The sequence below is a fragment of the Candidozyma haemuli genome (assembly GCF_002926055.2).
Source record: "Candidozyma haemuli strain B11899 chromosome Unknown H_2014730914, whole genome shotgun sequence".
Classification (NCBI taxonomy): Eukaryota; Fungi; Ascomycota; class Pichiomycetes; order Serinales; family Metschnikowiaceae; genus Candidozyma; species Candidozyma haemuli.
Window position 1 is genome coordinate 115,757 of NW_020289907.1, and position 24,256 is coordinate 140,012.

General features: G+C 45.5%; 11 protein-coding genes and 1 non-coding gene across 12 annotated transcripts; 7 read left to right on the plus strand and 5 right to left on the minus strand. All coding sequences in view use genetic code 12, as the record gives it.

Moving 5' to 3' along the window:
* Positions 1-2,405: 2,405 nt before the first annotated feature.
* CXQ85_004599 (uncharacterized protein) lies at positions 2,406-2,816 on the plus strand (the record flags this gene model as incomplete). Its single annotated transcript, XM_025488213.1, has 1 exon — positions 2,406-2,816. The coding sequence occupies one exon, from the start codon at positions 2,406-2,408 to the stop codon at positions 2,814-2,816; it is 411 nt and encodes a 136-aa protein (XP_025342875.1).
* A 788-nt stretch (positions 2,817-3,604) lies between these two features.
* CXQ85_004600 (uncharacterized protein) lies at positions 3,605-4,048 on the minus strand (the record flags this gene model as incomplete). Its single annotated transcript, XM_025488214.1, has 1 exon — positions 3,605-4,048. One exon carries the CDS (start codon positions 4,046-4,048, stop codon positions 3,605-3,607), a length of 444 nt encoding a protein of 147 aa, XP_025342876.1.
* A 633-nt stretch (positions 4,049-4,681) lies between these two features.
* On the plus strand, positions 4,682-4,753 carry CXQ85_004601. Its single transcript has one exon. It is a non-coding gene; the product is annotated as a tRNA-His (tRNA).
* A 59-nt stretch (positions 4,754-4,812) lies between these two features.
* Positions 4,813-5,364, minus strand: CXQ85_004602 (pyridoxal 5'-phosphate synthase; the record flags this gene model as incomplete). Its single annotated transcript, XM_025488215.1, has 1 exon — positions 4,813-5,364. One exon carries the CDS (start codon positions 5,362-5,364, stop codon positions 4,813-4,815), a length of 552 nt encoding a protein of 183 aa, XP_025342877.1.
* Positions 5,365-6,340: 976 nt separating this feature from the next.
* Positions 6,341-8,389, plus strand: ORC4 (origin recognition complex subunit 4; the record flags this gene model as incomplete). The annotated part of the gene is made up of 1 exon (XM_025488216.1): positions 6,341-8,389. One exon carries the CDS (start codon positions 6,341-6,343, stop codon positions 8,387-8,389), a length of 2,049 nt encoding a protein of 682 aa, XP_025342878.1.
* Positions 8,390-8,657: 268 nt separating this feature from the next.
* SST2 (GTPase-activating protein) lies at positions 8,658-10,427 on the plus strand (the record flags this gene model as incomplete). The annotated part of the gene is made up of 1 exon (XM_025488217.1): positions 8,658-10,427. The coding sequence occupies one exon, from the start codon at positions 8,658-8,660 to the stop codon at positions 10,425-10,427; it is 1,770 nt and encodes a 589-aa protein (XP_025342879.1).
* Positions 10,428-10,545: 118 nt separating this feature from the next.
* GCD11 (translation initiation factor eIF2 subunit gamma) lies at positions 10,546-12,132 on the minus strand (the record flags this gene model as incomplete). Its single annotated transcript, XM_025488218.1, has 1 exon — positions 10,546-12,132. One exon carries the CDS (start codon positions 12,130-12,132, stop codon positions 10,546-10,548), a length of 1,587 nt encoding a protein of 528 aa, XP_025342880.1.
* Positions 12,133-12,797: 665 nt separating this feature from the next.
* On the minus strand, positions 12,798-14,075 carry CXQ85_004606 (uncharacterized protein; the record flags this gene model as incomplete). The annotated part of the gene is made up of 1 exon (XM_025488219.1): positions 12,798-14,075. One exon carries the CDS (start codon positions 14,073-14,075, stop codon positions 12,798-12,800), a length of 1,278 nt encoding a protein of 425 aa, XP_025342881.1.
* Positions 14,076-15,826: 1,751 nt separating this feature from the next.
* Positions 15,827-17,995, plus strand: CTF18 (Ctf18p; the record flags this gene model as incomplete). Its single annotated transcript, XM_025488220.1, has 1 exon — positions 15,827-17,995. The coding sequence occupies one exon, from the start codon at positions 15,827-15,829 to the stop codon at positions 17,993-17,995; it is 2,169 nt and encodes a 722-aa protein (XP_025342882.1).
* A 291-nt stretch (positions 17,996-18,286) lies between these two features.
* CXQ85_004608 (uncharacterized protein) lies at positions 18,287-20,338 on the plus strand (the record flags this gene model as incomplete). Its single annotated transcript, XM_025488221.1, has 1 exon — positions 18,287-20,338. The coding sequence occupies one exon, from the start codon at positions 18,287-18,289 to the stop codon at positions 20,336-20,338; it is 2,052 nt and encodes a 683-aa protein (XP_025342883.1).
* A 45-nt stretch (positions 20,339-20,383) lies between these two features.
* CXQ85_004609 (uncharacterized protein) lies at positions 20,384-21,077 on the minus strand (the record flags this gene model as incomplete). The annotated part of the gene is made up of 2 exons (XM_025488222.1): positions 20,384-20,386; positions 20,427-21,077. The coding sequence occupies 2 exons, from the start codon at positions 21,075-21,077 to the stop codon at positions 20,384-20,386; spliced, it is 654 nt and encodes a 217-aa protein (XP_025342884.1).
* Positions 21,078-21,463: 386 nt separating this feature from the next.
* On the plus strand, positions 21,464-24,079 carry MUB1 (Mub1p; the record flags this gene model as incomplete). The annotated part of the gene is made up of 1 exon (XM_025488223.1): positions 21,464-24,079. The coding sequence occupies one exon, from the start codon at positions 21,464-21,466 to the stop codon at positions 24,077-24,079; it is 2,616 nt and encodes an 871-aa protein (XP_025342885.1).
* Between the last annotated feature and the right edge of the window lie 177 nt (positions 24,080-24,256).

A 24,256-nucleotide genomic window follows, 5' to 3' on the forward strand; every position in this document is an offset into this window, starting at 1 on the left:
CGTATATCGCTAAGAGACGTGCAGGATGACACAGATAAGCGTTTGGCAAGAACCAGCAAGGGTATGTCCGGGAGGAGTAGGAAAACACCTCGTACGTGTTAGAATGGGTGGCCAGAGCTCGGCGTTTTGAGGGGAGCCGGAGCGGAGTGCTTAATATGGGGAAGCGGTTTGGAGAAGTATGAGAAGTGTGGATTGATTGACAGATTATTAGTGTGCGCGCTCGTAACCGGGCAGAATGGGCCAAGGCTTGATAAGAAAAACCCCCAAGCAAACCAGTAATGTGTCAAACCTTGTTTATAGAGGTGATTGAGTTAGGGACCTTTGGCTAGTATACTTTTGTTGATTTCGTTGTCGTTGGCCCACTGCACGTGGAATTGCACCCTGTACCGCGGCATCTGGCACGGCTGCAAAATTACATGCCACAGTGTAGAAAGTGTGGCTACATGTAATCGGCGATGGACACAAAAACGTCATAAGCGGTATTTTTATGTCTATCGAAGGTTGACATGTAGATGAGAGGCATTTTTGTGGCCTTATGATCAGGAGATGAGGTGTGTTTTCTGGGCAACAGGTAGTACTGGTCCGGTACGGCTACGGCTACGGCTTCGGATTAATTAGTGTAGTTGTGGTTTTTGGATGTGGATTGATGAGATGAGGTGTAGAAAGGCAATATAGAAGTTTTGGAGGATGGTAAGACTCGGCTGGACCGTATGACGTATGGTGCTTGAGGGGAACCTAAGGCAATTACCCAGTGATCATTCTTTTTAACCGGTCCGGTAGCAACGAAGGAATGCCAGAAGACTAGTAGCTCTGCAGATCCGAATCAGGATATGTTATCCCGGGACTGAGTTTGGAGAATCGGGGTTTGGAGAATTGGGTCTGGGTTTTATGGGAAACGGTGACGTGGGTGACCTCTTATATGGGATGTGAAGGACTGGGGACGAGACAGCGGTAGATATAGGTAGATTTAAAACGGATGTTTGGAATTTGAGGGGGAGTTGATAAAGGGAAGTGTGTGACTCTTGAATTGGGCTATAAAGATGGAGGGTGTTGATATATCTAAAGCTTTCTGTTTGGCTGGAAACTATTTCAAGGAAGAGAATATCCTTAGCATTCTCTCTAGAATACGTTAAGAGTGGAAAAACAGCTCTGGCAACTTGCTATGTTAATTCAAAGGACTAGTTTAGCTATAACCAGCATTGGATAATAGCCAAAGGGTTTGGTTTCTGAACGAGAAACCCAATAAAAGTCCAAGTCAAGAACAATTCCTAACAAGATCATCAAATTCTACAGGATTAGGTCAATTTCAATTGTCAAGAAGCATCCTTAAATGTACGAGTTACGGCTTTACCCTCTAAATGAACCCTTCAATGCCCACCTACTAAACCACTAAAGTCTCCAATGACAACAATTCCAGGCCCTTTATTTTGTTACCCCCAAAACAACATTTAATTACCAAGGGTCCATTTGCTTTTCCTCCACTCCATTGACAGAACCATACAAGTCCCACTCTTACTTCCAATCCACCCAGAAACACCACATCAAGAGCACACTCAACTGCAATATAAAACCACCAAATTTCTTACCCTCCCCACTCCCAGTGGCCTTCAACTCCCCCAAATTCTTGATCCCGCTTCGTCCCCTTCTTTTCCTGCCCCCTTTCACCCAAGCCTCTCTTTTAGTACATTCACTAAATGGCTGCGAAAAGTACACTAATATAGCGAAACCTGGAACATTTACGAACGCCAAGGGCTCCTAAAGTGGTCAAAAGGCACAGAAGAAAGAGGAGAATAATGGTCAAAATCTATATTTTCATTTCCAAGGGAACCAAGAAGACCACTAAAAAATCAAAAAATCAAAAATCCACCCAAATCCATCAACCGTTCCTCCTTCTTATACTTCCCGTAAAAACCTCCATGAGCCCCACGCACCTTTCCCAATTTTCACCTAATCTGGAGGAACCAAGTGCCAGTCAAACCAACTAAAAAAGACGAAAAACCCCCTTAAAAATCACCTAACTTCCCCCAAAACCCTCCATTCCCTCAAAACCTCCATTTTCCTCCAATTTGACTAATCAAGCTTAGCGCTTTCCGTCGTCGTCATGTCTTTTTGCTTCGCCTCCTGCCTCACACTTTTTTTTTTGCACCCAAACCCTGACCGAGCAAGGCACTCCGGGCCAGGTAAGTGCCCTCCCTTCAAAATCAGAGAATTTACACCAAAAAGGACGAAGAAACAGTGTAATCCAAATTTTCATCAATTACCACTAAAAATCCTCTTTTTTTGGGTTAAAAGGGGAGTTTGGATGGGGTTGAATTTAGATACACCTGCATATAAGTCCCCTCCCCCAGCTAGTTTTCTTGGAATCAAACATCGACTATTTCCATCTATACATCTTCTTCTTCCCAATGTCTTACAATCCTCCAACTGGCCCTCCTCCAAACTGGGCTGATAGTAAGCTGGCGCCAGTTACAGACGAAGCTGCTGGCCAATCTGGTCAGGGCGCCTCCAGAGGTTACGCTGCTCAGAGCCAGCCGGAATACCAACAAAGAGGATACGGTGGTGGTCCTCCACAACAACAACAGGGATATGGAGGCTACCCTCAACAAGGTTATGGTGGCGGCGGCTACCAGCAGCAGCCAGGCTACGGCGGTCCTCCACCTCAGGGCTACGGATATCCACAGGGCGGTGGATACTACCAGCAACAGCCGCAACAGCAGTATTACGTTCAGCAGAAACGTTCGAGCGGCAATGAGAGTTGTTTGATGGCCTGTTTGGCCGGTTTGTGTATCTGCTGTACCTTAGATATGCTTTTCTAAGCGGTAGACATGATGTGACACGAATCTTTTATTTCCCTGTTTTATTTTCCTTCATTGCATCGGATAGACTGTCACAGCTTGATGGCCAGCAGTGCTGGAAGAAGGCGACTGTATACTTATGAATGGAACTTTTAATGCACTGTAGCTGGACCGGTGGTACGCTTGGTGCTGTCAGGAAATGTCATGTCTGAGGCATTCCTAGGTATACTTGGATGTACCTGTTCGTATAAAAGAATATAGGACGTTTGATTTAAAGAGGCAGTAATTTGATGATTATGGAAACTGTAGAGATATCTGTGAGTAAGCGGCTTCTCTTATCTGAGACATGGCTTAACATGGAAGTATATGAGGAATGTAACCCAATGAAGGTTCAAATGTATTCTATGGGATCCTTCAACCGCAACGATGAAACAATACTAAAATAAAAAAAGGGCGAATGATAAGGCAGTTAGCGTTTTCTCAGACTCACTTTTAAGGGTTAAAAACATATAACCATTTCTAGGGACTACCGGTTACATAGTATTAGAGCACGACAATGGTCGAAGAAAAAGTCCCAGAAGTCCACGAGAAGGTGGAGACCGAAGCTTGGGGAAATACTCTATCGTGTTCAATGCAGCAGCCCATGCTTTAATGATATGGCAGAGGTGAATGAGAAGATAACGATTTCCACGACGACGGTCAATTGGTGCTTGTCATACCCTAATAAACTTCTGTGAGTGAAAACACTAGCCCCACCTGGCAGATCCTTGCCATTCTCAATTCCAGTATTTGCATACTCTTCACTCTTTTCATCCCCACCAAATATCGTTAACCTCGCCTTTGATTTCCGATCCAATATGACCAAGCACACCAGCGATGTCAGCGTGAGGTCTCGTATACGCAAATAATACATCCAGCTTCAACAAAACCCTTACGTTCAGAATCGATGCCAGTACACATACTTGCATACACTTGGCATATTCTGTATCACTCACCAGGAAGTTACCATTAAGATACGGTACAATAATCTCAAAATGTTCCAGTAGTCCATTCACTTGCTTATTGATATAATTATTAGTCTTTGTACCGCAAGTCGAGCCGCAATCTTCGATGATTTTCCGCTCCAGACCAATTATATTATCACTTAGCAAGATGTTACTGCCCTGATTATGTATGTCTGATGCTGAGACATACACAACACCACTAATCAACATAAGTATCAACACTTTGTAAAACTGTACCACGTTGACCATATTGAAAGCGAGTATAGCTTGTCTGGGCAATATATGTATATTTTACTGAGCCTGACCTTTTTCACTTTGGGGATGAATACCCCTTCTTATAGTGGCCTGTCAGTCTTTGGTGTCCGTACCTCGCATTTAGGCTGGTCGGCTCACCATTCGGTACTTAAGCTTGGCGTTAGAGCTTGGCGTAATCTGCTCTATAGTCTTGCATCATGGGGATTACTCTTTGTGACGTTCGCTCTCCAGAAACAATATCCAGAGGTAGAACACGGTACCCTCCCTCTGTATCCAGCACTTAGCTACCTACTGGAGACGTAATCTTATGGGTTATTCTTCTGGTTAATCATCCATTGTCGAGGTGCATAGCTAACTCTACCATCAGCATTGGAAGAAGAAAGTTATTTAATGCCCTTATTTGTCGTCGCCGGTCCCAGAAGGTCTTGTGGACCACTTTGATGAACTGATTTATTTTTTTAAATTGTCGTTTTTCTTATGATCCGCTCGGATTTTGGCAAATTAAGCACCAGAATCATATAGAGCTCATAGGTTTCAAGAGCTTGAAAAAGTTAATGTTTGCTTAATCAAGCATTAAGCTAAAACACAGTTTTAGACAATTCAAAAAACTTATCCATCAACAAACCAGCCGGTCTAGTATAGTGGTTAGTACAGTTCGTTGTGGCCGAACAAACCCAGGTTCGATTCCTGGGGCCGGCAATTTTTTTTCCATTCTCTACGTTCTATCTCGCTTTTATTCGTACCGTCGTTTATTAAACCTAGAGTTCGTATGTCTGGACTTCGTTATTCGTGTTGGTGATCTGGCACGAGTCCACCGTGATCAACACCACGCTATTGCACTCGTTCAGAATGAACGTCTCGGCCTGGGCCTCGTCCACCAAGCCATTGTTCAAATGCAACGATTTATAAAACTTATAATCGTTCTCCTCTGTCTTTGGGTCAATTATCCTTGCCCTACCGTTAAGCATCACCGAAACACTCCGAATCTCAGCCTTATTCATATTCGCCAAAAGCTCATACAACGAGTTTCTTCTCCCCGTAGGCGCCACCTCCTCGTCTCCCGCCACCCAGTCGTGAATCAAAAGCGATACATTCCCATTGGCCTCGATGTTTCTGTACTTTGTCGTTTCTCTGGGCGTGCTGATGATAATATATGGCTTATCGTTCTTGGAATAGTACGTATAGTTCATCAACGAAGCATGTGGCACGTTGTCTTTGGAAGTCGCCAAGTGCACATATCTTTTCGACTTGAGCAATTTGGTAACGTGCTCAGGCAATTGGAGGCCTTGTTCTTGCTCTGTGCTGCTCATGATGGAAGAAGTGGTGGGTAGTAGAGGAAGTGAGAATGGCTTATGGGTATCACGCAGGTCATGAGTATGTGGAGTAGCACTGCTTACTCAGCTGGAGATGGAGGGTGGGTCCTTTGGGGGAAGATTAGGGTGGTTATAAGAAGGGAAGGAGAAGGTGATTGGTGGTTTTAAAACAGGGAAAATTTGGGATTCGGTGGGGTTTGTGTGGTTTGGGTGGTATGCTGGTTGGTGCTGGTGGCTGCGAAAAGCCATGGAAGTGGTCTTGGACAAGATGGTGCTGAGGAGGAAGTAGTTCTGGAAAGTGGATTTTTATGGTCAATTGGGGTTAAGAGTGGGATTTGGGTTTATTGGTTCACTTTTTGATTTCTGGGGTTGAGTTTACATAAGATAACTATCTGTCTTGTTGTTGCTAGAGTGAGTGTAGCTACAGTGATGTGGAGTTGATTGTGCTTAGCCAAATCACCCAAAATGCCGTGGATTGTGATATTTTCATGTTTCTATTGCCTTGAATTGGACTTCTAAAGGCTCAAGAATTCACAAAATATTCCCTGTGATCCAAAGCACGGGTACATGGAGCCAGCAAGACCCCACAACCTCCCATATCCAATTCCAATGATCCCCAAAATACAAGTAATGCTATTCATCACTTTCCTTAAAACCACTCCAACCTCCTTCTTCCACTAAATAACACCCCTGACTCACTTCAACAACCTCTCTGCTCACTCCACTAAATGGCTGCAAAACACCCAGCAAACCACCAGCCAAACACCCAATTCTCAAAATATCTCTCCCAAACCTTCCAGACCCATTTCATATTTTCCTTTAACCATAAAACGACCAATTTCTCTTCCCTCCCCTCCTTCGATCTCCCGATCCACCAACCACCGTAACCCACTACTCCATCGCCATAACCCATATCAGGCGCGCATTACATCAACCAAACAATCAACCCATAACTACTACAAACCCTAGACCAATGTCGTACCTGGACTTTGACGGCGAGTTTGCCTCGTTGAAAAAGAGTCTGCTTGAGGAGATGAAAAACGATAAGTTTGTACAAAGACTTCAAAGCGAACGTAAGCCTCGTTCACACACAGTGGTTGAAGAAGGTCCAAGTTCAGAGGAAGAGTCTTTTTATGATACAACGGAGACAAAGACGAGTGACGAGCATTACACGACAAAACCAAGAAGGAAGCTTCAACTAAGGGGTATTGACGAGCTTAAGAAGATGAAGGATGTGGAACTGAAGCCTCGAAAGAGGGTACATCTTACAGGCATCAACGAACTACGCCAGAACGTGGAGAAGAAACCTAGAAAGCGTGTCAAGCTCATTCCTTTGCCTAAAGGGTATTCTATCGAGCCCGAGGCTAAGGATGGGGAGGTCAAGGAGACGGTGGTGGAAGAGACTGTGGAGAATGACGACCAAACACGGTCTGAAAGTCATGAAGGGGCTGGAAAGGAGGGATCTAATGAGAAATCGGGGAAGAACGAAGAAGATGAGCTTTCAAATAATTATCTTAACCTTAATGGTGACGAAAACACGGGAGATGCTGACCAGAATGGAGAATCTCATGTTCTTAAAGACGAGGATGATGGAGAAGTCTCTTCAGCTTCAGATACTGACGATACGCTGCTTATGAAGAGAATAATAATGGGCCAATTAACTGGCCGTGATTTTCCCTCGCTTGACGAGTCGCTGTTGGCTCCAACGTATAAAGAGATTTTCAAGGTTCTACAGCATACGGTCCATGACCGTGAAAGTGCTTCGGCTCTTCTCATTGGGCCTCGAGGAACAGGCAAGACGTTGGCAGTGAATAGAGCTCTTGATGATCTTCATAAGAGATACGGGAAACTGTTCATTACAATCAAACTCAATGCGTTTCTACATACCGACGATAACCTTGCATTCAGAGAAATTGCTCGCCAGTTGGATGTCAATTCCAACAGTGGATCCAGTGAAGATAATACCAGGACTTTTGAACAGCGTGCTATAAGTGATACTGTGGCCAATGTGCTTATGGCCTTGGACTCCAATGCTTCTCCAGACCGGTCCGAAGAAGATCTCAAAAGCTCTACCCCAGTGGTTTTCATTATAGACGAGATCGAAGAGTTTACCGCATCCAAGAAGCAAACCCTTCTTTATAACCTTTTTGAGCTTTCCCAGAGCTCGAAGATCCCCATTGGCGTGATTGGTGTGGGTACCAAGTTCACTACAAGAGAGCTCCTTGAAAAGAGAGTCCGCAGCAGATTCAGTCAGCGTATTATCACAACACATTTACCCTCAAGCATAGAACAATTCTGGGAAAATGCCAAGCTATCGCTTCAAGTGCATGTGTCGGCTATGGATAAGTTCAAGGATAAACAGTACCCACTTCAATGGAATCACAAGATTAACGATGCTTTCTCCCAGCCCACCAAACTCGCCAGAACTGTCTACAAGATATTTTTCTCCACGAAAAGCTACATGGACCTTAATAATTCCTTCATGATCCCCGTTTCACTCATTGGTCCATCTCAGCCGTTCCTCGATGATAGCAAGATGGAAAAGTACCTCCTGATGCAGTCCGAAGGGACCGTCCAGTCAATCATCCGATCGTTATCAAGCGCAGAGCTATTACTCACCATAGCTGCAGCTCGGTGGATTGCCAAATCAGAAGTGCCGCAGGTGAATTTCAATTTGGCATACAAAGAGTACACAGACATGATGAAACAGTTCAACGCCGAAGCGACCACACTATCGTCAACCACCTCGCATATCGACAACACAGTCCTTGCAGGAATCAAGGTCAACCAGAAGATATTATCGTCGAAAATTATGAGAGATTGTTGGGTCAATCTTTACAAGTATGGGCTTCTTTTCGATGCAGTCACCAGTAACAACGAGGTCAATGCTAACAATAATCTCAACATGTATAAGCTGGTTGTTTTGGACGTTTCCAAGACGTTGCAGGTGGACATTACATTGGAAGAATTAGGAAAACTAATTCCCGACAGCGACTTCTATAAAAAACTTACCAAGCTATGATGGGATTTTCCATAATTTGCCTCATCTGGCCAAGCGCGGCATACGAATTGTCTCACTTATGCGTTGCGCCGCACGCTATACTTTCAAAGAAGAAAGGACATGCATATTTACGAAAAAAATATTCAAGTTCTGAAACACCTATAAGCACTCTGAAACAATCTCAGCTGGCTCACGTCAAAATGTGAAAAGTGCCTGGAATTCTATATAATCTTCAGGGGAACTTGTCGCTTGACAGATATTTGTTCTTTTTTTTCTGTCTTTTCACAGTATGACCGAATCTATATCTTCAGGGAAGTCGTTGGATCAGTTTCCTACTGAGGTGAAAAAAATCAACCTTTCCTCGGGTAAGTCGTTCTCCAATGTCTTCGAAGCTCTCATTATCAGCTTAAACCTTGAAGAGCGTCCGTCGAAGACCAAAACGTCACTTTTTGGCAAACAACCACCGCCTTTTTCATTCAGTGTGGAAGATGCAATCAACAAAATGTGCAACCTTATGCTAGACATCGAGCTCAAAATGGCAAAAACGACTATCGCTTATAATATGAAACCAACGCTTGCCTTTGACCTACTTAAGAAGTTCTTCGATGCCAAGTTGCTTCACTATCCAAGCTCTAGAACAGAAACGAAGCTTAGTCGACATGGTACTATTCAAATCACTCCTAAAGGTGCTGCATTGGTGTACGCTTTCTGCCAGAACATTGGAATGCCAACGAAAAGCATGCCCCCAGTTGTTAAGTCCAACTTCAACACCATGGAGCTTTTCATGCTTGAAAGGTCTGCTACCAACCAGAGCATCTTGTACTCGGACTACTTGGTTACCATTCTTTTCACTTGGTTGATGGGCCCTGCTCCTAATATCTGGTCTTCAGAGAAGCTGCCAGACTTGATTTCATGCATTTTCGACGATACTACTTCAGATGATACATTTGACTTTTCACGTCCGTCGAACGGGACTATCTTGTCTCCAGTTAACGATAAAGCCATGGCATTCCGCTCAGCAAGTCCATTTCACCACAAGTACTTCACGAACCCAGAGTCAGATTCACATGTACAATACTATGTATCGAACACTGGCGTAAGGCTATTCAAGCTGAAGACGTTTCTCAATGACGATAAAAAGGTCATTGTGGACTACTGTGTTTCTGGAAAAGCTATAGTACAATGGCTCTGTGACTGTACTAGTGTCATGACAAGTACTGAAGCTGTTGGTCTTGCCAATCTTTTCATCGAGGCGAATTTACTACGCCAGATCACCGTTGACGAGGAAAGGTTCCTGAATGATAGAAACGCCTTTTATGTTCTTACAGAACATGGCAGTGAAGTGTGTCGCTGGGGCCGTAGAAGCAGATCTGCCGCCGAGAACCTGCTTTCAGACGTTTCTACGAAGCTCCAGCACGATGCAGATTTTAAAGGTCCTTCTTTGAAGACCATCATTAGAGATCCAGGTTTGCGTCTTCTATTCAAGATGCACATGCAAAGAGAGAGATGTGTGGAGAATGTCAACGCCTACGTTCAAATCTCTGATTTTAATAACCTGGAACAACAAGTTTTAAAGCTTTACCAGCATTACCAGACGCTTGAAGAAGGCCCTAGAAAGAAGAAGGTCCGCAATGCTATAGAGTTCCACACGAACAAGTTCTACTCCAGGGCCTTCCAACTATACTCAGCGTATATCAGTCCCGAGCTGCAGTTTGACTTAAACATCGATTATAAATTAAGACAAGACGCTCAGCGTCTTATGGCTTTAGAAGGTCCCATGCTGCCTTGTGTGGACCATATGATGACTCCAATGACCGACAAAGCATTCCTTACAGAGCATGATATAACTGAACTCGACAGTCCAATTGGATCTGACAAGACGACATATTTTCGTTATGAGAACAACGATTTGAAGAAAACGGTGGCCCTCGTTGAAGATATACATCGAGTGTTCCGTCAAATCGGGAAGTCAATCTTCAGACTTATGGAAATCGACTCGTACCCAAAGTTCATCAACAGTGCTGAGTACTTAAACACTACAACATGCAATGTGGAATAGCTACAAGCAAAAACACAAGATTAATACGGATATGAATGACTATAAATACAGAGAAAGAGAAAAAGAAGGCTTGCAAAGCAAGAGATGCTGTTCTGTCTGTGGAAACGTAGTTCAACCTCTAAGCAACAGGGTCCAAGGTGGTACCCTTCTTGATAGTGGCCCAACCAATCAAACGCCAATGCTTTTCAATACGTCTGGACAAGGCGATCTTCTCGTTCACCTCGGTACATGCTGGGGAGGTCAACTGCAAACGGGCCATATCAGCCTTGACGGCAACCACACGGGCACCAGTAGCAGTCGAACCAATGTTGACCATCAACACTTCACCAGATTCCAAGTTACGAACCTTGGCACCCTGTTTCTGGCCTTCAGTCTTGACACCCAACAATCTTCTCAACAAGAAGTAGTTGATCTCAATGTCTGTGTAGATAGATGGCAAGTGGCCCTTGGCTCCGACAACCTGACCAACCAATCTGTCAGCTCTACACAAGGTAGGGTCGACCTTGGTACCCACACCGATCAAACCACCGGGCACGGCAAACTTCAAGTCGTTGTGCTCGGCGAAAAGAGAAACAATGTTGGAGAAGATAGGCTTGCACTGGATCTTACCATTGTCGTCCTTGGTGACAATACCTGGTCTGATTTCGATTTCGTCACCAATCTTGAAAACACCGTTCAAGATAGAACCACCGGCAACACCTCCCTTCAAGTCCTCGATCTCGGCACCTGGCTTGTTGACATCGAAAGACCTAATGACGATCAAACGTGGCGAGGCCATGAAGTCTCTAGGAGGAACAGGGATGTAGTCGCAGATCAACTGGTTGACAGCGTCAATGTTGTACTTCAATTGGGCGGAAATTGGCACGATAGGAGCGCCATCGGCAATGGTACCTCTGATAAAACTCAAGATCGATTTCTGGTGCTCCAAAGCAGACTCTTCTCTCATCAAATCCACCTTGTTCTGCAAAATGATAACGTGGTTCAACTTCATGATTTCAATGGCAGCCAAATGCTCCGAAGTTTGTGGTTGTGGACAGCTTTCGTTACCAGCCACAAGCAAAAGGGCAGCGTCCATGACAGCAGCTCCCGACAACATAGTACTCATCAAAATATCGTGACCTGGACAGTCGACAAACGAAACATGACGAACCAAGTTGTAACGGCCTTCACAGCCTGGAATATCACACTTGGGGTGGATCTCTTTGTCGGACTTGAAAGAACGGTAGCACCCTGGAGCTGGACACTTGGGGTCGCTGCATCTATAGATCTTAGCGTTGGCGTAACCCAACTTGATGGTAATATTTCTCTCCAACTCGTCCTTGAAACGAACAGTCTGGACTCCAGAAATGGCTCTCACCACTGTAGACTTACCGTGGGCAACATGTCCAATGGTACCAATGTTAATGGTAGCCTGTCTGTTGATGATTTCAGCCGAGGTTGGAGTCAACGTGGAAACGTCGATATCGTCAGGCTGCTCAGGAAGTCCACCACCTTCCTCAAACTCTTTTCTAGCAGCTTCGGCATCGTACTCGTCGTCCAAGCCAGCGAACGCCACCAGCTTCTTCTCCTTGACTGGGGCTTCCTGTTCCTGCTCTTCGCCGCCAGACTCCACGTCGTGCTCGTAGACCAAGTCGTCCTCGTTCTCTGTGGTGGTGGAGCCGATCACAATGTCGGGCGTGGCGTTTTCAATATCGTCGTAGGACATGGTGAATGTGTGGTTTTGACTGTAAGTCTTGGTGCTGATGGAGACCCTACCTTATTGAGAATTTTTCATGTGGTCTCGGCACGACCCGGGAAGAGGTGGAGAGATTTGGGCACCAGGTTGGAACTACATGGTAAGAGATGGGGAGGAGGGAAGAAGATGGTTGGGATGTTCTCTTCTGGTTAAATATCAGTCCATTTGGTTGGTTTATGTCTCTGGGACTCGGGGTGCTCAGCGTGGCTGGATATGGCTGGTGCTGATTTCGCAGCCAGTCGATACAGACTCCGAGAAGCGAGTAGGCATAGTCTATGTAGTTGAGGGCGGGTGGGTGGATGGCTTGAGCTGATTTGCATGGGTTGGGTCTTTGTAGGTTGGTGTGGTTTCCAGTAACTTGGGTTTCACGCCATACCTGGAGATTGAGAATGGTGGGTTGTACGATGACTCAGATGAAACGATTGCAACGAAGCAGCGACAGTTTGGGGAAATTGACGATCTACCCAGCCATTTCTGGTTAATCAACCAACTCAGTGTAATTCAGCATTGGGAGAGCCTTTGGCAAGTATCCAAGTAAAGAGCCTGTAGTACCCTAAGATGCCACAGTACCTCTTAAATTCCAGCACATTCATCTCTAAAGCTTTCCTCTTAGTATTCACTCATTCATGACCAATCTAACATTTCTTCATCATAAAGTCAGCCATGATGGGTCTGTGGTCACTCATATAGACACCGCCAAACTTCGAGTGTAGCATACCGTAACCACGCAACTGAAGCAGATACCCGTCCACGGATTCCGAACAGAGAGGCTCCAGAGCCTTGACAATGTGTTTTGGCGCAAAAATGTAATCAATACGTTTGGCATCCTTGAGGTAGTTTCCTGTGAATCCAGTCACCGAGTAGTCAGGATGGCCGTACCAATTATATGACGCTGTGATTGCGTGAACGTCCTGGTACACGTCGTTGGCTTCGCCGTAGCACTCTTCACTAGGCCTGGCATTGAAGTCACCACATAAGAATGAAGGCCATTCGTTCACTTGGGCCATCTTCTGGATAATAAGCTTAACAGACTCCACACGAGCGTCCTCGCCCTTGTGGTCGAAATGAGCATTGAAAATGTTGAAGTATGTGCCGCTCTCCTTATGCTTAAGAGTCACATATGTTGCACTTCTTGGGTACTTGGCGTCCCAGCCCACCAACGGCCTTCTTACGTTCTTCTCGTTGAGCCAGAACGTATCATCGTAAACCACCTCAAACTCATTCTCCTTGATCAAAAATGGAACATGCTCGCCCATTTCTTTCCCGTCAATACGGCCCTTTCCGTAAGCCTTCCACTGGCTACCAGGCTCCTCTATCAAATTGAGTCCATGCAAAATATCGTCCATCTGGAACCGCTGGGCTTCCTGAAGCGCCACAATCATGTTTGGAGCGTAGTGGGCCCGAATCGAAGAAACCACCATGGTTTTCCTTGTTTCCCACACGGGTTCACCCAACTCAAGCTTATGAACACCACCATTCTTGATGTTATGTGAATAAATACGAAACGGCAATTTCTCCGTAAACTTTGAATCCTTCAATGCTGGAATCTTCGGGTACTCCTTAGCAGGCATTTCAGGAAACGTCGTTGGGTCTGGGTACATGGCTGAAGAAAAGGAAGGTTCCGCTTGCACGGCTGTGTCGTGGTCAATATCGTCAAACTTGTTCTGAGGCTTCGACTCAAACTCGTCCATCTCCAGCGTGTCGCCCAAAAAGTCATTCACGTCAGTCTGCTCGATCTCCTCGGGCCGTGGGTTCAGAAACCCAGGCACATTCTCTGTATACGCTTTCACACTGGTTATAAGGTCGTTGGTGATCTGGTTGTTGCCTCTATGCGAGAACAAAAGCAGTCCAAGCACAAGAACGGCAGCCACGGCCACCACGAGTCGTGCTCTTTTGACAACAATCGTGCCCATAGTACTTAGTAAGGAAGTTGGATGTTGGAGATGTTGAAATATGGATGAAGATGTACCTTAGTGCGAGAGGTCCATGTAGGAACCGATCGATGGAAGAGATAGTAAGGAGGTTGTGTTCTGGGAAGGCGGGGAGAAAAGGAAAATAGTATATAAATAGGTGGTTTTCCCTGTTAAATTTGGTTTTGGTACTTTTTTTAAACTGCTTTTTATCGTGTTCTGGTGGTGATTGGTGGTGTTTGGTGGGGCCTAGTGGGACTTCTACAGGTGGCTGCAAACCGCGCCGAGACTATGAGTATGGTGGTGAACCAATCAGGGCGTCTGACGGTGCTGTGGAGGGTGAAATATGATGGTTTGGTGGTGGGTTTTGGACTGGGAGGGATTTGAATTTGTTGACATTTGGGGAGATTGGGGTGTGTTACGAGAATAGGTGGTTGGGTAAGTATGGAGCCAGTCGCGGAGCGTGAACGGTTTGTGGAAGAGGAGGTCTGTGGTAGAGAGTTGGAAGTCGGTGGAAGTGAAGTTATTGATTTGAAGGCAGTTTTGGATAGCTTGGTTTTTTTTTTTTTTTTTTTGGTTTCGGCAAGGGGGAAGTTGTGTACTAGTAGTTGAGGGTGAGGGAGTGGTAGTGATAAGCCGTGAATGAAGCGAGGCTGTGGATGTATAAGGGCAGTGTTGTCCTCTAGGGAGTCGTTTTACAATGGATTTGATTTTGGCTTTTGGAAGAGATTTGAAGTGGTAATTTGGTTGGGTTTGATGGTACTAACTGGAGTGGTGTACTAATAAACTACAGGTCTTGAAGCTACCCATACTCAATAACTGTGTTTTATGAGAAGCGTTTGAGTTTGTTTCTTCAAGTCCTGTCCTCTTATTATTTGCCTTTTTTTTACTAATTTAAAACATCCCTACTGCCCTTTGCTGGTAACATGAGCCTTTTCGATCACAACTCATAGAACCTAAGGCTCTTCCCTTACCTGAACTTACTCAGGCAAGTCTGCAAGCAAAATCTTCCTTAGAAGACAATCCCATTTAGCATTGCCTTCTTTACAATCGTATACGAAGATCTGTTTTATTCTTTCCTGATTTGGATAATCACTGAGCCGTATACGTCCATAATATTCATACACCCATCAGCCATTCCTATGAAAAAAAATTAAAAATACTCAAATCATGAAAATACATTGATATCAAATAATAACAAGAGTTTCTACAAAATGCCGCCTATCAAATCCCTCCAAGTCTGGCTCCAAAGTGGCATACTTCTAGTACACCAAAAGGCAGTAAAGATACAGCAGTTTGAGTCATTTTTTAGAAGGCAGCTCTCTTTCTTCTCTTAACCAAATACCCTTCATCGTTCAACGACCGTCATTTAGATGACAAAAAAAAAAAAAAAAAAAAAAAAGAGGTACTGTAAGTGATATGAGTAGTACTAGTACTATCGGTAGCCTTACTACAGTAGTGGTAAAGAATGGCTGCGAAAAACCATAACATAGTATATCCACCAGACCATGCCATTCACACAATAAACATCCCTAAAACCCTTTTTTTCTCAAATTCAAATTCTTCTTATACCTAAACCCCATCTTCACTAATTCCCTATTTGCCAACTTCCACCCACTCACTACCTCTTCCCACTTCTTCCCATCTCACACTACCTACCGTGTATCGCGCGTCGCGTTTGTTGATGTGAAGAATCTCCATACTACCACCTTTAGTCCACTAAACATATCCACACAAATAGACCTTTGAAAACCATGGAGTTTGATATCCAGGGCTCTATGTTGTTCAGGCCGCAGGCCGAGGAGCCAATCAACATCGAGGATTCGCTTCTCTTTGGACTGTCTCAGGTTCAGCCAGAATCACAGATCTTCGAGGATAGATCAGATAAGGGGTTCAAGAAGGCAAAGTTGACGAATGGCAGACAGATATTGCTAAAGAAGAGAATGCCTAAGCACGTGGCGGTGGACTATTCAGATAGCTTTCTTGATATGGATAAGCTCCATGCACAGGTAGAGAAGAGGAAGAAGGTCAGGGAAGCTACGGATGAAGTTAGAAGAACTAGAGTTAAGGAATCTGCTGTTCTGAAATCGCCACAAACTTTCGCCGCAAACGGCGTCTGGACTGAAAAGTACCGGCCCTCAACCTACTTCCAGCTATGTCCAGCAGGTAACGAGCGCCAGTACCGTACTGTCATGCATTGGCTTCGAGACAAGCAGAGGGAAAAGAAGATTTTGCTTGTTCATGGGCCTGCGGGCGTGGGTAAGACGTCAGCAGCTCATTGTCTTGCAAGCCAGGCTGGTTTTGGCACCTATGAAGTGAACGCTGCCAATGCATTGGACGATAGCGGTTCTTCGTCAGCTTCAGCATACGGCCGCCAGCTTTCTACACTTCGTCTTCGTATGAAAAATGCCCTTTTTACAAACGACGTGATGTCGCCTGGGAAACCAACTTGTCTTATCGTTGATGAAATCGATTGTGCTGCCAATGCCAACGACTTGGTTAGGGTGCTTACGGGGCTTATTCAGTCCAAGAAACAGCCTGTAACGAGGCCTATTATTTGCATTGCTAACGATGCCTTTTCTGGAAAGGCTATGGAAAAACTACGTCCCTTTTGTGAACTCGTGGCGTTTAGAAGACCAGTAGCTTCTTCTGGTCCTGGAAAGAGCCAGAGAGTGAACCTCAACGCTCAAAAGGCAGTTAAGCAGCACCTCATGGAAATTTCCGAAAAGGAAGGTCTCGGGATGGATAGAAGAGAGATAACGGATGTGTTTGAGACCTGTGAAGGTGATATGCGTGCTTGTATTAACCAGATGCAATTTTCTGGACGTAAACTCGATAAAGCTCTCTTTGTTGGTGCTTCTACAGTTTACGCATCTAAAGATAAGAATGTGTCCTGGTTTACACTCGTGGATAGACTTTTTGCCAGAAACCTGAAGCTCTCCAAGAACGAAGACGCTTTGGATGTATTTGACATGTTATTATCTGGTGAAGGTAACGCTATGGGCTCTCTAGATAAGGTCGTACGTGGATGCTTTAATCGTTACTTGGAGGCTACTCATTTGCAAGATGATTCGGTTCTACGTCCCGCTGATATTTCCGACTGGCTCTTCTACTATGATCATTTCAATTACCACTCAGATCCAGCTGGCTACTCTACTTTGGCTGCACTTAAATTCTGGTCGTTGTTTAGTGAAATCGATCCTCCCAGAAACCAGGAATGCGTTATCGTGCCAAACGCCAAAAACTTGGACTTTGAAGCGATGGAGGCTGGTAAACAAAACAGTGCCGTGTTGGAGACATTCAGCGCCAATTTACCTATCAGCATGAAGCTTTCATGTTCGTCCAGTAAGGGGTTCTTTGCATGTCATTTTCTTCCCATCTTGGAAACTATTCTTTCTCCTGATACCGGTTCTGCTCGTGTCAAGCTGACTATGCAAAAGCACGAGAAGAGAAACATTGAAAAGATAGCCTCGCTTATCAAGTTATTTGACATGAGACTAGAGACGACAAAGAATGTCGAAACAAGCTCCGTCACTTATGCATTTGGTCCAAACATCGACCCAATTACTATCTACGACACCGGCAGTGCTCCGGTAACACTGGAGCAAAAGAACAGAAGACTCAATTCCAGAAGAAAATGGTTGTTCCCGCTTATCAAAGCCGAGATGGATCTAGCCACGGCGAATAACTTGAAACGTGTGGCTACGCGAGCAGCGCCTGAAGTGAAGAAAGTAAAGCGTCCCAAGTTACTTAGTGCTCCAGATCACTTCAAGATACCTGATAAAGATGCCGACAAACAGGAAGAATTGACTGCTACGCAAGCAAAGGAACAACACGAGGCCACGAGAATCTGGGTCAAGTACCATGAAGGTTTCTCCAATGCAGTCAGGAAGAACATTGGCTGGATGGATCTTTGGGCTTAATGTCGCTGGATGTATGGAGACGTATGGCTGCGAAAAGACAAAACATCACGCCATTCCAGGTCCCGAGGACATGAAAATATGGAAAAAAAGATACCAGGGCAATTCAAACCCCTCCTTCTTTATGCCCCCAATTTCAAAACATTCAAGCAATCATTTCCCTCGAAGGCATCTTCTGGTTGGTCCCATACATTAACTTAGTATGGGTACTTGCGGCGCGCGTTATCAACATCAACCTTGAACAAGCCTAAACCAGTACCAACCACTGATTCCTCCTAGAAAAACCTCCAATCCATGACGTCCTATATTTCAGGCCTCCTTAGGAACCTCCTGTTGCCTGACGGGTCAGGTCTGGCCATCGCCAAGGAGAATACTGGCAATCCTTCCATAAACTACATAACCATGTATAGTCCAGAGCTCGTGCTGTCCAAGGCCGAAACGTTTGAAGAACTACATAAGATGATCATTTTCTTTGCAGATCCTTCCAACCAAATAGATAAACATACTCAATTGAGCCTAGTGGGGCTTATTCGAGGCTCCTGTTCGCTAGCGAACGAGTTCAACCCAAGAAGCGGTCCAACCACTGTAAGCGTGGAAGGAGGCGCCATAGTCGTTGTGGAGGTTGAAAAGGGGTTCTTTATTGCATGCTCTGTGTCGCTTCCTACGGATTCCTCGCTGCAGAGAAGATTGGTCGAGATCCAGATTGAAAGGCTTCTACAGAGGTTCCATGAGTACTTTAGACTTCTTCATTCGCTGACTGAAACTATATTTAGTGGGGAGGTGAAGGAGCAGCAAAGCCAGCTTCTTAAGGAATTTTATCTTGAACTTATTGACAATTATAACGAAGCTGTGCTTACTAGAAGACTTAAACGGGCTCTACTGTGGCCCAACTCGCTTTGCTACCAGGGTCTTTTCCTGTTTTTCCCAAACGGGTCCTATAAAAAGCTGTCTGTTCGTGTTCCCGACTCTCAAAGACCTGATTTGGAAGCGTTATGGGAGAAATCGGCTGTTAAACCTGCTGCACTGTTTGTTGCACATATAGATAAGACTATACCTAAACGTGAAGGGCTTATCTATAGAAATCCAGGAAAGATTGAGGACCTGGCGTTGCTTGAGGTCTACAGATTGCTTGAATTCTTTTCTTATCATGATGCCCTTGACGCTGAAAGGCTTGGCCTGAGAAGAGTATTCAAGAACTTCTTTTCTGGATCGCTGGAAGAGAGACTACCTCTGCCAGAAGTCCCCGAGCCAGAAGCACTCCCTGCTTCGCTTCAATTGACTCCAAGCACTGCGTTCCAGCTTCTTCATCCTGCCAGTCTCGCTCAAACGCTTGTGGTGCTGCCCCTTTCTACCACACTCGATGGAATCAAGTTCTTGGGTCTGACAGTGAACGAGCAGCTTCCTTCGGCGTCTTGGATTCCTTTTAGACGTGCTGCGGAGCCACAGCCCGAGCCTGAAGTTCCTGAAGTTCCTGAAACTGCTTCTTCTGTGACGTCTCTGTTGAGTAATAAGGGGACCTTCGTTATGGGGCCAGATAAGGAAGATAATATCTATTCTTTCTTGGTTTATTTGCCTGTGACAAGTAATGGATCTCGTACTGTTCAGGAGTTTCTGGTTGTCGTTTATGTTGAAGACAATATAATGCTTTCACTCGTGTTTGAATCCAGTGCTCAAGAGCTTACTGATCCTTCATTCTTTCACAGCCTTCGCTTCGATGTCTGTGAGCCTGCAATTGAAATTATCAACGACTGTATTGCCTTGACTGCTGGCGGTATGACGCTTAACAGCAGTATCTCGTCGTTGCCTAATCCAGTGAGCAACATCATATCCGGCAAGAATGGAGAAAATGCTGATATTGACAGTGATTTCTTTTTCATCATTTACGACACTAAAGAGAAGTCGTTCCAGTCGTCGCTTCCATGGCTTCCTCAGTCACAGCTTCCCCTGGATGTGGGAACCGAAGTGGCCCAAGTCTCTTACCACTACCAGAATGCCTTCTTTTACCTTCACGACCAGCTTGCAGACTATTTTGTTATGAGATCAGCAGGTAACATTCTCCATGATGGAGGAGTGAGAGAACACTTACACAAGTTCACCACAAACAAGAACAACGATTGGCTCATGTATTTCATGAGGCATCGTCATAAATCCATTGTCATTATACGCAACTACAACGCTAAACACAAGCAGAAGCCAAAAATCATACCCAAAGAAGTGCGTGAGGCCAGTGAGGCCAACCTGTGGACCTCGTCTGTATACGACTACGCCCACTTGGGATTCCTTGACAGTTTGGGCGACGATGTCAAGGTATGGCTTGGGAACCTTCGTTCCACGCCAGAGGAGTAACTCACTTTGTGTTTGCCTATGAAAGGAACAGATACACGTCCTTTGCTACTACGCTGTTAATAGTGAGCTTTGCAAGCCATTGAGGCACATTTCCGCCAGCATCCGAGCATGTGGTCATGTACCACTTGAGATCACTTGTTTTCGGGTCGAATGAAACGTACTCAACTGACGAGTATCTTGCAGGTACGAAGCCAGGCTCCTGGGGTTGGCCAGGGATCACAGATGGGTCAACAGCCAAGCTAATCACATACCCGGAATTGCCGTCCTGCGCTTTCAAGATATGGATCAAGTTGCAAAACTTCCGTTTCTTCAAAGGAAACTGCAAATGGTAATAAACCTCAGCCAAGTATGTAACGCTATCGAAGCCCGGAATGGAGTCACCGAGCTCGTACGGATGCACTTTAAAGTCAGCCAATTCGTGAATATAGCCGAGCTCATGCTGGGTGTGAGACTCGTCAAGCAGAGTCAACGAGCCAAGCACGTACTTATCCAAAAGATGGAAAATGCGTGTTCTCGTCTTTTCAGGGTACTGGCCAAACTCGGTAGTCCGAGCCACCCAATAGTCGTTGTTCAAGTCATGAGTATGGACATCTACAGCAACATCATCGCCCTGAGGCACTGAGTACTTATACGTGCCAGCCTTATGCCATTGAGGGATCTGACGCGCGATGTCCTGGGCTTGTTGGAAAAGCAGCAACGATGAAATATCGTCAATCTTCTTCAAAGGAATCGAGTTCATGGTGAAGCAACCAGAAGCTGGGGGTCCATTGCTTTAGTGGTATACGCGTCACGTGCAAAATGGTTGCAAAAATCAGCCATGACAATTAGTTGTTGCCGGAAGCGGAATCGTGGCGAGCCGGTTGCACGTGACCCAAAAAAAAAGAAGGAAAGTGGGCACCAAAAAAAATTATTGAGCCAACGCAGACAAACAAAAATTGCCTCATCAGTGGCGACCCCAGCCGGTGTACAATTGAGCCACTGAGAAATACTGAGAAATACCGAGAAGCAACCAGCACCAACCAGAAGGAGCCCATATAAACGTGACAAATCGCCCCCACAAAATCCACTAATCTTGTTAAACCCATAAAGAAAAATAATTTCCCACTTTATGTCATCAGCACTGCAATGAGAGACTCAAACTACAGGTCCATCACCAATAACAGGGCGGCGGTGACCATCACAACCAGTCTTTATGACCGGCGGGCGCTCGATGTCACTGCTGATAAGCCTTTAGTCAACTCGCTTAACCATTTGACGTACTTGGTGTCTTCGAGCGCCAAAGTAAGGGAAACGTTGTCGAATGATGGAGGTATCGAGCGGCTTGTTGAGATACTTCATGAATGTAATAACACGACGTTTAATGCTCACGATAACATCTTCAACTCGGAACGGAAGTTACTTACTGCCTGGAAATGGACGTTGGCGTTCCAGTGTCTTGTTTTGATTGGCACGGGCGGCACAGAGAAGATTCGTCTGAAGGTTGTGGCGGCAGGGATGCTCCCTATTATCGCTACTGTTTTGGATAACTATATGAGTCTTCACGAGGGAAGCCTTGTACCTGTTGTGGGAGCCACGCCAGGGCCTGCCGTGTGTCCGTACATGCACGCGGCGAACGCTACGCCCCAGAACCCTCCTTATCTTAATTATGAAGAAGATAGAAGGGCTGGTTTTGCTACGCGGCATCCCGATGCTTTTGCCAGAAGAGATGATCAGTATAGAGCGGCGGTGGCTGCCAGTAGAGCTGCACCACAAGAGGTGCTTGAAGAGTTACCGAGTCATGATAGTACGGGCCAGGCGGCCGCGGCTGCTTCTGCTTCTGCTGGTAACGCTGCCGCTGCGGCTAATGCTCTTCAGAATATGGAACTAGGGCTGGACCATCCGTTCGCTCATCACAATGCCAACCAAGCGCTAGCGTATGAGCCTCGCTTATCGCCAGCAGATGCAATGGCTAGAATGGGTGGTCCTTTGTTTAACAGCCTTCACATCAACAGCTTGACTTCGGAGGATTACGAGAATCTTACCGTCGATCAACTTCTTCGACTCGTTCGTTGCACGAACAACTCTTTTGGTAATCCTGCTGCCAGTGATGGCTCTTCTATGTTCGCTGGCGCTCAGAGAAGTTCTGTAAACAATGACATTCGTCGTCGTTTCCTCATTGTTACTATATTAAAGAAACTTCGTGAGGAAAAGGACCTGGAGTGTCCTGAACCTTCCTACAGAGAGCCTGTCGAATACGAGATGGATAGTAACCTTCACTTCCTTTCCGACCTTTATCTTCAAGACGAAAGAAGCACCCACATTACTAATATGATTCATGCCAAGAGCGCCCCAAGGAATTTCACCGAAACAGGCGTTGTTGTACCTCGCGATGATGATGTTGTTTGGTGCTTACAATTGCTAGCATACATTTCCAAGTACCCTTATTTGAAGGAAACATTGCAGAACACTCATACTGTCATTGACATGAGTCTCCGCGACAAGAAACGGAAATGTTTTGCTGGCGGCCGCATGAAGGCAAATTTACAGAGTAGTGGCAACTCCAGCAGCGGCAACAACAACAATTTGCCTGCCAATGCTCGTGAGGCACTTCTTGCTCGCAAGGGCAGGATAATGACTTCTCATGGCCACGATGGCAACGCAGAGACATTTATTGAGCGCTTTAACGCGTCGCCATCCAACTCGCCCCAGATGCTGAGTGATCTCAATATTCGAGATGAGAATTTCAATCTCAATGACGATGTTTTAGATCTTTACGGCAAACCAGAAGATGCCCTTGGTGAAGACGCCGAAGCTAATGACTCTGAGGAAGACAGTGATCACAGAAATAAGGACGAAGACGGAGACGTCAATGAGTACTTGCTGAGTTTCGAGGACAACGTCACCATGTGCAACCAAAACCTGTCCAGTTTATGTAAACTTTACGATCTGATTATCGATGCTGAGTCTATTATCAATGACTTGGATCGTGAGATCTCCCTTTACGAAGTGAGTGAGAAGGTCAACAGACACATCGAACTTGAGTGCCAATCATTGCGCGACACCATCATCAATAAGAGAGCTGAGGAAACTGAGTATCTTTCTAAGAAGTGGGACTACGACACTTATGCTCACTTTGATATTGATGATGATGGCGACAACTTACATGGCGATTACGATGAGTCTTTGATTGAACACAAGCGCGTCAACCTCTTTCCGATGGTTGAAAAGTTTACTTTTTTGGCTGGCACAGACATGTATTACTGGTCTGGTGTGATCATGAGGAATTCCTGTCGACGCAACGACCTCAAGGGAGGTGTAAGACAATGCGGTAACCTCGAGTGCGGGAAGTGGGAAAGCTACCCCCGTGAGTTTAGCAAGTGCAAGAAGTGCAAGCGCACAAAGTACTGCTCTCGAGAATGTCAAATGAGGGCATGGCATTGTCACAAAAATTGGTGTGTTCCAAGCGCCTCCTCCACTTCAACGTCGACCCAGGCTGCCGGCGGCCGTGCTAACGCCGAAGGCCGTAGTCAGGAGGAAGGCAACGCTGCCAACCACACCCACAGTCACAGTCACAGTCACAACCACGATCACGATCACGAGCATCACGACCACCATGACCACCACCACCATCATCATCACCATCACCATCACGCCCCTAACGAGGAAAGATCCGATGCTGACAGCAGTGCTCCAATTAATGTCACCCGCATTTCTGGTCCCGCAGAGACCGAAGGGATGACTCTGACCACTGAAGGCATTTAGCATATATCAGCATCATTTGCTGACGAACGGATAATGATTAATGTGAACACAACGGGCCGGGAGCATTTGTTAACGGCATTTGCATCGCCCACTGCACGCATAAAGCACGACCAATTTACTTCTCTTTACCACTATTTTTTAAATCTTTTTTATACTTGGGACAAAGGATTTCAGGAA